A 14327-nucleotide genomic window follows, 5' to 3' on the forward strand; every position below is an offset into this window, starting at 1 on the left:
TATGCTAGAAATGTTAAAGAATACTTAAGCTCTTTTTCCTTTTTTTTAAAGGTTTTTTAGTATTTCAGATAGTATAACCCTGCTTGAAGTGGTAAGTCACTAAGTCAACACAAGTCCCACACACTGGTGGTTTAAAATCGTTCACCTGTTTTCCCTGTTGATGTCTAACAAGACCTGGAAAGACAGAAATTCCACTTGCTGTCCTGGCCTTCTGTACATCACTGATTTTAAAAAAAATCCTAGAATTTCATTTTTTCTTTAGTAAATCTCAGTGTGTTATGAGAATATATATTTGTTTTATAAAAAGTCAAACAGAAGACTTTTTGCCTTTTGATGTAAGTATCAAATGGGGAATTTAGGATGTGTGTGGCTTGGTATAAAATGTTCATCTCTCCATGTCTGGATATTTTTATTTGGTTTATTTTATAATTTTCTTCCATTACTTGCACATTCCAGTGATTTTTAGACTTTGAAGTGCTTTCTGAGCGCAGCCTCCCAGGCACCTCTTCTGTTTTCAGGACTTTTAATAATCCAGTTAGAAATGTGTTGTTGCTTTCTTTTGCTGTAGCAACAAAATGACATTAATTTTGAAGAGAAATGTTTACCTTTAAATTGTCTGCAAAAAAAACCCCCAGTATTCTTGACACAACACTCTTTGCAGACTTCCATTGACATCACTGAACATGAGAACTTGGGGAGGAACAAAGATTTACACCTGCTTATGAGCTGACAAGTTGATGACATTTAGAGAAATAGCAGACAGTATGGTACAATGGCACTGCTGAAAAGCAACACCTCGAAATGTAGCACCTAAGTCTGGTAATCCTTTAAAACATTAAATGTTCCTCCCACCTCAGTACCCTCCACACAATGTTTTGGATTGTTTCCAAAAGTGAACTGTAAAGTTAAAGAGAAAATTGAGTTAATGATAGAAATAAACTGGTGAAAAGCTTAGAATGGAAGAGGTATGTAGTTTTAAAAAAAATACTGAAAACCAAAAACAAAGAGAAAAAAAAAAAAAAGAAGGAAACTTCCAACTGAAAGGCAAGAATATGCTATTGGACTCTGTCTTTCACTACTCTTTGGCCATTCATCTATTGTTGGTTGCTTCACTGTTATGTCTGTTATGTCTGTTTCTCGCTGTGTGGCTCCCAGCATGTAGGCTGGAATCGCTAAGGGTAATACATTTCAGACCCTAGGTATACATTAGTTGGATCAGCAAAAAGTAAATACTTGCTGAGCAGAGGAAATGTGTATAGAAGAAGCTTACAGACTGTTAAACAGTTTGGATCATTCTAGTTTAGTATCCTGTCTCTGACAAAATATCAGGACCGTAGATATGCAGTAATGGAAACTTAGCCAGCAGTTTAGTTATGTCAGAAAGTCTCTTCTAAAATGTGGGTAATTGGTCTTATCCTGGAAGATTAAGTCCTTGTACTTTTCTGAAAATATTTGCCAAATGACACAAGTTCTTAACCATTTAGATGATTGATTTTTTTGCCTGTAAGAGCATTATCTTTTCTTTTAAAGATTTTGGCCTACTTGCTTTGAAAAATAGTTTTATTTTATTGGTTTGAAATTAGTTGGTATTTAATGGCATTCAGTGCTAATACAAACAAAAGTTAATGCAACTCCTTAGAGACTGGGGTACAATTCAGAGATCTAATATTCTGCCAAGTAAGCTGATTTTTATGCAACTTACTGTAAAGCTCATGTAGAGAGTTTATTCATAGATCTTACGGTAAAAGATAAAGGATGTTAGCTTAAGGCACAACTACAGTTACACAGCTAAATAGCATTGATAACAATACAGCTAACACCCTGATAACAATATAGTTAAAATAACTTGGATCTGATCAACCCAAAACTAATGCTGTGGCATCAGACTGAGGATTAAAAAAAAAGAGAAAAGAATGGAAGAATCACGTAGCTAGTAAAATTAGTGGGAAAATAATACATGAATTAAAGTCTTTCAATGTGTCACATTTTGTTTAGCTTCCAGTTTATGTTCAACAGGTGGTTTCACTGAGTAGCCCTCAAAAATTCAAGATATTCCTCTTGAGCTCTTGCAGCTGAAGTAAAATGCTTGTGTGCATGTGTTTATGTGTGATTAGCTCCAGTGCCTCTCCCTTATGCATCAGCTTCTGATTATGTTCAGCAGGACTTTTCTTTCATCATATTGTCTACTTGAGCTGTTTGGTTAGATTGTTTCCCAAGACCTTCATAGTCAGTGTTTGTATTTGCAAGGTCTGTGACTTAAATGTGGATAACATGTCTCTTTTACTCTCTTATGCTGATTTGCCACTGGAGTTGTTCCTTTCTTCCTTGCTGCATATTACAATTTACTTTAAGTATTAAAATATTATGTTGCTGTTGTCATGTATATGCAAATAGAAAAGCAGAACGTCAGGGATGGGCTTTAATTAGGTCACAACTGCTGTGTTAACTCATCTGGGAACTATCCAGTAATAATCTGTACAATATAGGTCATTCCTTCCATAACAATTTCCAGGTGATGGAAGGCTGCCATCCACAAGCTGATCCATGATATAGGGATTGCTTCAGCCTACTGCTGAAATTCCACTGTAGTTTTCTAATATGGAGATTAGGTGACTAGGAAAAAAAGCATTGTCTCTTTGCTCTTCCTTGGTTTGTTCCTTGGCCTCGTGCTTTGTTTCTTGACTGCTTTAACAAGCTAATTCAGAAACAGCTTCACTGGGCTGGATCCCTTCTGTACTATGTCTTAAATGAGAGCTTCTCATGAAATAACTTCACCTGCTGCTTTTCTCAGTTGCTGCCTGAAAGGTAGTTCTACCTTAATCAGTCTGTGGAGGAGGTAAAACATCCTGCCTTCTCCTAAAGAAAATGACAGGGGCATGGTCACCCCAGACCAGAAACCCCATAAAGCCTTCTTGGAAGGAATAGGAACAGCTCCTCCAGACATGAGATAGGTTTCTTTAGCCAAAGGAATATGTTTTTTCTAACTTTGCATGGATGTGTGACTATTGATGATTCACAAACTCAGAGTTGATATGGTTATTTAATACTATATTTCTATTCATTTCAGTGGCTGTCACCTTTTCACCTTTTAGGCAATCCTTTTAGAAAATGCTGCCCATTTTCTGTACTCATTACTCAAAGGTTCTTTCAGTTCTCAGAGAATATATTGGGATGACTTGAACTTCAAGTGCTTAAAGTTTGAAAAATTCAAATAAAGACCTTTCCAACCTGACAGTTCATCAAGACAGATTTTGAAGTCTTTCAATTTCCTGTAATGGGATTTTCCGTAATTGACTTTAAGAATATGAAAACCCCCATGAACAGTTCTGTTTTCAGCAAAGGTTCAATTTCTTCTATTCATAGTTGTGCTGGCCATGATGATATGAGTGAATGCATTTTAAGGAAAGAGCTCTTACACACCGAATTAAGAATGCTCTCCAGAGCAACCACAAAGGGTTAAGGTGAAACTACATCAAAAGATCTTTAAAATTCTAGGATGTTCTATAATACCCAAGTATGTCAGGCCATTTTTATTCTATAAAGAATAAAATTTCAAAGAATAGAAACTGAAACCTAAATTTGACTTGAGCAGCATAATATAAATTATTATGATTATGTAAAAAAAAAAAAAAAACAAATCCTGTACATTCATTTCACTTGCTATATTTAAAGTGTATTTTTGTTAATGCACATATATAAAATTTTATCTATGCTGCATTGTAGTTTTAAAGATGAGTTTATCTTATGTATACCTGAAATTTTGTAAAACGTGTGTGGTTTCCATCTAGATATCTAAATAATATGCTCTAGATTTAAAAAAAAAAATATTAGTCCATTATATAATTATTATTTTCTTAGATAACCCTGATGATGCTTCTTCATGAATTTCAGTTATAGAAATGAGCCACACCATGACAGCAGGCAGATTACAAGGCTGAGCCTGTAATCAATAAATTGAAAAACCACAATAACACAATATTTAGTGCACAACAGTTCTAGACTATTTCCTTAGGTAATTATAACCTTTTTAAGTAATAATGATTGCTTAGAAGGCCTCTATGAGCATGAGGAGTGTTAATAGAAAGATCTTAATTCAAGCTGGCCTTTCACATGAGGCTTTTTAGCTGTTTCTTACAGCACTGAGGCAGCAGCTTTTTTGTCAGACCGCTACTGTTGAAGTTCATTTTACCACTGTATTCTTTGTCTAACAGCACCTTATTATTTCTTCAAGTTCAGCCAAACAAGGGTTATTTAATATGTTTGAAGCTCACATGTTTGTCTTTTTAAGAGAGAAAAATAGTCTTCTCTTGGATATGTTACTGGGCCTGACTCTCCAGTGCACAAAATTACATGGTATTGTTTTACACATGCTCAAATTGCCTTTGTCTATCTTAGCACAGAGTTAGCCATATGTCTGGCAGGCATGGGCATGATATCCATGCTAACATGAATTAAAAGCATTAAAGTCCAAGATAGAGAGCCTATACATTTATGCAAGGTACTCAGGTAACAGTGGGTTGCAGCTAACACCAATGCATCTAGAGAACTTTAACTAATTCAAGCCAAGGCTTTGGGAGAAAGTTTGAACTGTTATAAAATTGTAATTTTAAAATTCATGGGAAAAGTGCATGCAACAAAAAAATGCCTTTGAAGACTCATGCTAAAAAATGCTTGATTTTTAGATTTTTTTTCTTGGAGTGGACCATTAGAATACAATATCAGAGGTAAAGACAAGACAAAAAGTTAGTTCTGTTTCTAACGCATTGTCTCAATTCATATTTTATACTAAAAAATATTCTTGAATGTAAATATGACCAATAATATTCACAGCAAAATTTAGGTTCACATAAACCCCAGTTACTGGGTGAGATGTAGCTGAAAAATGCTTTGCATCTGATGTAAAGAAGGTAGCAAAAATACCTCTAACCTACATTTCCTCATCTTTGATTTTCAAATGGTCGGAATATGACTCAGTATATGCAGAATGGCTTTTTCAGCACAGTTTTTTTGTCACCAAAAAGGTTCGGTTTGCCGAATTTAGTTATGGCCATTTTATTTTGCTGGTTTGCAACCTGCTGTTATGAGGCACTTTGTTCCTGAAAGACAGGAATAAAGAAATACTCTCCCATAGAACTAAGTAAATAGAGGAGTCTGGAATAGCAGTTTAAATTCAGATTGAAATAGGGTTTATTCACTGTTAACACATTGAGATCATCAGTCTTCCTAAAATTTTATTTTCCCCAGAATGTTTAAGTGCAAAGCTTTAATCCTAATACCTATTGAATTTAGCAGTCTGTGTCACGGTTCTGTACTATGCAAAAGCATTCAGTTACAGGGTGTGCTGCCATTAGTATAAACTATGGAAGTTCTGCATTTGTGTCACCAATAATTATGTACAACTGATAATATTGATCATTGTATATGATCACTAAAGTTGTAAAGCATTAGTGAAGTGGGAGGGAGTGTGTTAAAATTTTCATGAGCAAGACAGACTGGCCTGTCAAAACATAATTTTCTGTTACTAATGTTGGATGCTTTTTTGTTGAGCTTTTGTTGGGAGAAAAAACATGTTGCTTCAAAGGTAGAGGGATTTTTTTTCTGTTACTGAAGCTGCTAATTTTTATATGGTGGAAGCAATAAAAAGTGTTTCTGTTTAATATGAATTTATAGGAGGCAAGGGACCAGGCCATGAGGGAGATGACTTAGGATTCAAAACATTGCAAATGTTTGGCAGATTTTTTTTTTAGAGGGAAGAAAAAAATCTCTTGAGACCTTTGTTTTCTAAGGAAAAATATTACAAAATACATAGTTACACAATATAAATTGGCAAAGATGAGATTAATGATTCTGGAAGCTAATTTAAACTGGCATATTATCACAACTTTCTTTTTAATATAAGAAAGTTAAGTTTTAATATAAGAAAGTACTCACCTTCTGTATGTGGACAACAGTTCAGGATGGACACTGTGAAAAGGCTTGCATGCCCATCAACTCATGTCAGGTAAAGTAGTAGGGGGCACATACAGTCTTTTCTTCCCCATTTACCTTCTTTCTTTTGGTAGAATGTGCTTAGTTCTAAATTTTATTTGTGAGTTTAATTGAACTAAAAGGTACTTTAGTAGTTTCAGCCTGATTTAGTGCTGCTTCTGAAACACAACTCCTTCACAAAAGTAACAAGTTACACCATTTGCACTGTTCTTTATCAGTAATGTACCTAGATGCTGCTTAGAGATTTATAAAGCCAAAAGAGAAAAGCATATCCATGTTCAAACTTCAACCAAAATACATAGTCTATAAAACAGAAGAATATTATGCAGAATATAAATGTTTTCTTCTGCTTTTAAATCCACATTGGAACCAATCTTCACACTTGCAGGTGATTTAGTTTGCTGCGTGGGGAAACCAGATACATGTGTGTATGTTTGTGTGTATGTTCAGCATTTCTCAGAAAGGTCAGCCAGGACATGTCTGCACCTATGGTTACTTTGCTATTTGTTTGGCCAAGGAAGCCTGATCAAATAATGCTGAGATGAAACTCCTGCTGTCTTAGTATTATTGATTTGCTTTTGTACACATTTATAAACCAGCCAGTGCATCCCAGACAGCAGACTTGAATTGGAATTATTGTCTGCAACTTTGTGCTAGCCATTTTCAGAATTGAATGGGAAAAAAGCTGAATAATCCATACCTGATCTTAAAATATTCCTAATGGATCAGATCTATTAGCTAGTATTGCTGTCAATTAACTATTTGCAATGTGAATAGCTTATTTTATTTTTCATTAAATTTGATTTGGCTGTTAGCATATCAGTTTCTTTCTTCCTTCCAAATTGAAAAATCTCTTTCATAGACTCATAGTTGTACTCAAGGGAGCACACATAAAAGTCAAAAAAATTTCCACATTTGAGTAAGCAGTGAGTTCAGACATCAGTCAGAAGTGATTTTTCTGAATTACTCAAACACTTGAACCAAAGACATTAGAAGACAAGAAAGGAAGAAGAGGAACTAACCATCTTTCCTGATCTTATTTCCTTCCTTACCTGTCAGAGATGAGCAACTCTTCCATTGTTTTGAGAAAGATGGTGTTATTTAATTCTCCTCCAGGGCCAACATGGAGGGTAGAAACCCAGTCGAAATCCATTTAAAGATTTTTGGCTTTTACCATGTCTGGATGAGATGATAGTGTGATCACTGTCTTATTTTTAATCATGCTTGAAAAGTCAGGCTGTTAGAAGCGAAGGCAGTGCCCTCCTTTATCTCTTTTAATCCCTAAACTGCATGCCCTTCTTTCCCTCTTTCATGACTCAAGATCTTCTCTAATGTACATTATTTTCATTAAGACTCTCAGAAAGAGTATGTGTAAATATAAACCTTTTCACTTGAGAAATGGACACTAAACAGCCTTTGCAATACTTGTTTCAAAATAAATGTTTAGCTTTGCAGATAGGGGAAATGAATTGAAACTGGTCAGATGAGCTTCCCAAGGTTGTATGATGCAGAAATTGAGTATAGAACAAAAGACTTTTGATAACTAGTTCCTTATTTGATTAAAAATATCTATGTGATGCACAGTTAGGAATAGTAACAATGATATTTTCAGATATTTTGTTTCAAAATCTGCTAAAGAATGAAAAGGAAAATTTGATGGCTTGTCCCAGAGCAAAGACCAGATATATTTAAGATAGTTTCTGCCTGGCTGAAGTCTGAAAGGATTGTATCTAGTCTTGGGGCTATGGCAATATCATCCAAATTTCTCTTTGTATTTAAAATGCATGTCCCCTCCTGGAATCAGCCTTGAGATATGTCTAGTTTGACATATGTAAACATTTCCAAATCAGATATTCAAAGACCATGGCAGCAGAGAGGATTTATTGCTCTCCATGTTTTACTGTTTGATGCATTTGGATTTGCTTTATTTGCTTTATATTTCATGTGTGAAATATGCCATTTTGTCTACAAAAATCACAGCATCAAATGTATAGCAAGCAGGTTTCCATATGTCTTCTAAATGAACTCTAAGAGACTTTAATGCTAAAGAAGAGTAGACCTCTGGTTGGAAAAAACATGGCAACTGTCTTGACTGATCTGCATGTATGGAAAAAAATATTTGATTCATGGAGATTTACACCCTGAAGTATTACTGTGTTGCAGCTGATGTCTTGTGCATTGTTATTGGGCATTAGAAAGGTGTCACATACTAACAATGACAACCTGCTATGCTGCTGCTGTTTCACATTTCACAGACAGCTAATTTTCCTTACCTGCCAAACTAACTGCTAGGGAGTCAGGCAACCTGTATGAGCATTTCTCTGCTTTCTATAAACCTAGTAATTATGTTACAGCTGTTAGACACAGCTGTATGAATGTGTAAGTTTGTAATGGTTATACAAGTAGTCCTCAGGAAGGTTTTCAGTCATCAGGGAAGAAACACTGGTTATCTCCTGCTCTCAGAGGATAGTTGGAATAATTGAAGAGCAGTGGAAGTCTTTGCATCTCTAATAGATGTTAGCGCTCTTTATCTTTTTTTTTTTTTTTTTTTTTTTTTTAATTGAGCATTCCCTTATACAGTATGAATTTCATTTTGTTTGGCTTGCTGTTTCTTGGGATGTTTTCTTGTGGTAGAATTCTAGCTCATTTTCTCATATATTAAAGCATTATTTGGTATGGCCATTCCCTGTCAAATTCTTTTCTCATCATTGTCATTTGCAAAATGTTTTGAGGGTACATTTCTCAAAACAAGGTTTCTTATATGAAAATCTTTCTTTGTTTTGTAAATCATTAATGGACTTCATTCAGAGAGCTTCTTAAAAAATAAGTGACTGCTGATGCCTCAAGATTTCTCTCTTGTTCTTTATTCCTCACTTTTCTCCAAAAATATTGTCAGCTCACTCTGAAAATTCAAATGAGCCTTTGATATGATTTCCCTACTAGCCATTTGCAGAACTGTAAGTCCGGGGGAAGAGACTGGGAGAAAAAATACCTCCCTGATAACATTTGCAGTCTTGCAAAAAGTTGAAAATATGTGACAATAGGAAGAAGTTCAAAACAGTGCAGCTGACTGCAGTTTTAGGGATATTCTTTATGAATGATTCTGTGGAATCAGAGGATAGATGATAGATACCTTTCCCAGTATAAAAATGTGGGGAAAATGTAAATAAAATGGAGTATTTTAATCAGTAGAGTTAATAATTAATAAATAATTTGAAAAAAATACCTAAACCAAACCCACAACAGAACCCAGCCAAAAAAAAAAAAAAAAAGGCATTTATTGACTAAACACTGAGTTAAAGAACAGAGTGCCATGGCAGGCTGAGAGAGCTGAAGAAATTACATGATCAGGTAAGATGGCGTTTGAGTACCAAATGTCATGGGTTTAAAAATGAGAATGTTTTCTATATTTTTATGTGCTACATCTTTGTTGCTCAACATCTTCAGTTGTCTTCAGCAGATGGAAAAATGAATTGAAAATAAGGAGAAAAAAATGTGATGTAAAATTTTATTGGTAAATTGTTAAATTTTTAAGATGTAGGCTTTTTTATTCAGCAGTATGATAATATATGTAGATGCTTATTTTTCAGGTTGGACAAAACAACTGAAATACCCAGGTTTGAGATTTAGGGTAAACATTTTCTTGCAGCATTTGTGAGAGTGATCACAATGTGAATGGTTGAATCTTTGTATGTTATTTTCACCATCATAATCCGTGAATGAAGATATAACTTTGACTAAAATTACATTTCGATCTATTTAGTTGGAATTAGATTTTCCCCCATAATTAAAATATTAAAACTGTGATGTACGATTCAGAGAAAATTCTCATAGGAGTCAATTAATAGTGAGCAAAGCACCTACCATTGTATTTCAAGTGAGAATTTTCTATTGCATTTTTCATAAAATAACCAATTACCCAGTGGCTTAGATGTTGAGCATGAGATCAGGAAAACATTCTTAAAATCTCTAGTGTTTACAAAACATATAATGAAAAAACAAAACGGTCTAATAGTTAATCAAGCAAAGTTTAAAAAAAAAATTATTCTGAATCTTCCTGTAACATTCCTGAAATAAAAAAAAGAAGCAGTTCAAACTCAGAAATACATTAAATTTTGGTTGCAGTCACAATCCTCACTCAGTGTGGGAAATACAACCTTTTGCATTTCAGGAGTAGCTTTTACTTGAGGAACAGCTTACGTGTTTGCTACACTAGTTTTACTCTCACTGTGCTCAGAAGGGATTGTTGGATTGTTCTGGTAGTCACAATGAGCACCTGTTTTCTAGCACAGGTGTTCCTGGGCCAAGTTTTCTGTTGCATCATTTCTTGTTTAGTACAAAGTAGGTTTTAATATTGAGTTTTAGTATTTCTGTGTAGTCTCCAGCCAAAGCTATTGTGTTGTAGCACAGACCTAACAGAACTTGAAGAAGTTTATTTACAGTTCTCTATGGGTTTTGACTCTGTGTTTTGAAAACAGCTTTAAACACAAGAGAAAAGCAGTATATGGGTTGATGTGGATATCTGGATTTTCAGGGCTGTAGACAGTGTGTTCATTTTAGCTTTTCAAATGGAAAATACTTTGGTCAAAACTAGAAACTGTGCTAAATCCCAGATCCCAACTTTAATGAAGAACCATCTTATGTTGTGTACCTACTTATATGTGAAGAGCTCAGAACTGTTTTTCTATTTTTTTTTTTATTTTAGATCTGCTACCAAGAATAATTAAATACTATTTCAGTGTCAAGTAAAAAAAAAAAAAATACATCAGTGGGTACTGAAGCATTTGCTATTTCTGCTTTCTTTGACAGCTTTTTGGAAACTACAGCCTATTTCTCTATGAAACCAAAAATGGGTGAGAAGGAGGTGTCCCCACATTCTTTCTTCAGTATTTGGCATGAATTCAGTTCTGACTTCAAAGACTTCTGGAAGAAGGAAAACAAACTTATTCTTCAAGAAAGGTACATTTGTTTGTTTGTTCAAAGGCTTTTCTCAAAGAATGTTATTGGGAGCAATCACACAGAAACCAGTCAGCCACACTTCATTAGCACACAACCTATTCAATGCCTTTTGGAGTTTTCTCAGGTTTTGTTTTTTTAACAGATCATGACACCCACCCTCACCACCCCCAACCCCCCAGTCATCCTAATTTTTGGATGGAATTTTAATACCAGCTTGTGCTAAAGTTTTTTGGGTCCATTACCTGAACAGTGTTTTTGGCACAGCATGTAACTACTATGATACTAGGAATCCAAGCAATGGAAGACTTAAGGCTTGAAAGTTGATTAAAGATTTTCATTAGCATATTTAGTCAAAGAAAAGTCAAGGCACTAAGACATGGCACATTGTAAATATTTGTTTGACAATGTTGGGATAAAGGAAGACAGAAGGAATAAGTCAACCCTGTGTTAAAAAAAGACTCAGATTGAATCGTATTGTAAATCACAGCCTGGGCGATGGGGTACACAAGAGCACGCATGGTATAATATGGCATAAAGAAAGGAGACGGTAGCTTTGAAAATCAGCCAAGGTGTCTGATCCATATTTTAGAAGACTAATGAAGTCTCAACTCATCTGCATGTAGATACTCCATTGTGGTCACCCTTTGTAAAAATTATGCCAAGAATTAATCTGTTGTTTAAAAAGTAATAAATGTAATATAAGGAAAAATTAAACATATGCAAACATGTTAATTATAAGCATTGTTATATAATCTTACAACTGTTAGCAGCTGGAGTTGAAGCTACATCTGAGTGTAAACACTGGTGGGATTGAAGCTTTAAATTCATTAATTATTGACATCAGCCTGTTATTAGGTAATTTGACAAGAACAGACCCTTTTTTCAAGTGTACTTATCCTATGTAATTGTCACAGACGTCTGACTACTGGTTTGGAAAGCTACTGAAAACTTTCCTGAGGCACCTAGTCATTGACATAGTCAATGTCGTGTATACCATATATATTTGCTGGAAGTGGGTACATTTTTGAATATGAAGTCTCACAGTGAAAAAAAACTGGATTCTGCTACTATAGCAAGAGCATGGTGCAAATGTTAACACAGCAGAGCAGATCTCTGGGGATCTCGTTCATATTACTGACTGTCTGAATTAATTTTATGTAATTAAGTGTATCTCTTTGAAACTAATTTAAGTGACAGTTAAATAATATCTTTGATACAATGATTTAACTGCCTAGTTAATACAGGTTAATTTAGTGTTGTATATTTTCTAGAAAAGGATTTAAGCAAAATGTCCTTTTATTTCAAAATACTAAGCTATTTTTCTTTAAAAAAAAGTCCAAAAATCCTCCAGAGGTTTCTCACAGGAACATTAACTAAATTAGCACAAAGCTCCTTTCTCCTTAGACATCTAAAACTTAGGAGAAGAATGGGATTGAGATAAAATCATTTGACCCTCTTTGAGTTCAGTGTACATGTATATTAAGAAGATGTGTTGAAGCAGCAGAGAAAAAAGCTGTCTGCCTGTCTGTCCCTTCTAGGGCAAGGATGGTTTTAGCCTGAAAGGAACTGAACATGAATAACCTACAAAATGTCTGCAGGGGCAAGATGTGACAGGGAAGGGAAAGGGCAGTGAGAAGGACCTCCAATAGGAAAAGAAACTGGGAGATCCCTTGGAAGAACAGCAGGGGGACTGTTGTTCAGACCTGGATTCGGAACTGCTGGGTTGAAGGAGGCTTTCCCAGGAGGACAGACAGGACTGTCTAACTTCAGTCGAGGAAGTCACTGAAATTAAGACTAAAAATAATACATCCTGAAAGTCACAAGTAGATTTTTGGTTTGAATTTTAACTTTTACTTGCCTCACCAAGTCTAAATCTTCCTCTCTATTTCATTTGTTCAGGGGAGGCAGGCAGGGTTTAGACTTCGGGGACTTTTGATTGTTGTGCTCAACTCTCAGATCTTTGGTACAGTGCTGCTGGGTCAGATCTGGCAAAGTCAAGCTCTCTTCATTGCTTTTTAGGAATTTGAATGTTTTGGTCAAATTAGCAGTAAGAGTAACAGTTTTTCAAGTAAGACATATCATTTTCCTGAAAATTAAGAATCTTCTTTGGTTAAACAACTGTCTTACCAAAGCCTTTGCACAGAAAATACCTTTTCTCCAATCATAGTTCAACCTGATATCTAAAGTTGTCTGTTAGACTTTTTTTCTTGATTTCACATTTCTGTCTCTCTTAATAAAAGACAAGATGGTGTGCTATGAAGGTGTCTTGGTATTGAGAAATCAAAGGAGAAAAACCTAAATGGAAAAATGCACATTGCATAGAAGTGTAAGAATGTACATCATGATGGTTTTCAAAATCTCAGCCTAGATCAAGAGAGCTTTAGGTGACAAAAGTCTGAAAACTGCCTATTGCCACTAAAATATAAATAATCATTTCAAGAAAGTGGATTTTCCCCTTTAGGGAAAAGGGGGACATTTAGGAAAATGGGGGAAGGGAAGAAATTGGAAAAAGGGGAAAACTGGAAATTCTTGAAATTGTTTTCTGGTGATAAATCTGAGGAGCAGGCTAAAATATTAATGATGATAGAAACTTTCTGTAATTGTTCATTGGCAGCATAATCAAGTATCAGATATGGTGAGACATTTTCAAAGACTATGGTATGCCACCTTAGTGAGCTATTGACCAGGTTTCTGGCTCATGGAACATACTTTATTTAAAATAATAATTTATAAAATGTATAGTTTTATTGCCTTGTCTTTTTTAGCTTGATCATCTTTATCAACCCCTGGTTGCTTTGGGTTTTTCTAGAATATTTTGTGCCCCATATGGACTGCTAATAGAGTCTGTTCCTTATTTAGACTCTACAAACATGTGTCTTATTTACTCCTTTACAATTTAACCAAAAGATTTTCATAGATGGTATTTCCAAAGGTAGTACTACATTTTGTTAGTAATAGGTTAAGCATGTATGTTTTAACAAAAGCAGTCAGACGATTCTTATTTTAAACACTTTTCACTTGGCATTTCAACTTGCATATTGGTTTGCAAGGCATTTATATGCAAAAGATAAACACTGAAGTGTCAGACTTTGCACCATTTTTCTTTTCTCATCTTCTCATAAGGAAATACAAAGTTAAGAACAATTAATTTTTCTGAAGTTTTCTACTGCTTTCAGTCTTCTCTCACTTGAAGTAAAGCAGAACTAGAAAATACCATCTGTAGGGGAAATTATACATTATAAACTTTTAAATACAGTAGATATAAAAAGAAAAATGCATCTGAAAATTACAGTAAAAGCATAGGTCTGCCAAGACGCTTTCTGACCAGTACTATTTTTTGTCGTCACACTGCAATTAAGGCTAACTAGATCATTCCATTA

At 34.8% G+C, this 14327-nt stretch overlaps 1 protein-coding gene across 3 annotated transcripts in view; it reads left to right on the forward strand.

The window, feature by feature from the left end:
• The window catches only part of FMN2 (formin 2), a 160365-nt gene that overhangs the window by 123076 nt on the left and 22962 nt on the right, over positions 1 to 14327 (forward strand). For all 3 annotated transcript variants that reach the window (XM_077782124.1, XM_077782126.1, XM_077782125.1), the window contains one exon: positions 10798 to 10947. In XM_077782124.1, coding sequence (XP_077638250.1) covers positions 10798 to 10947 — 150 coding nt within the window. The remainder of the gene's footprint in view (positions 1 to 10797; positions 10948 to 14327) is intronic.

This window comes from Lonchura striata, chromosome 3 (genome assembly GCF_046129695.1).
Source record: "Lonchura striata isolate bLonStr1 chromosome 3, bLonStr1.mat, whole genome shotgun sequence".
Lineage (NCBI taxonomy): Eukaryota > Metazoa > Chordata > Aves > Passeriformes > Estrildidae > Lonchura > Lonchura striata.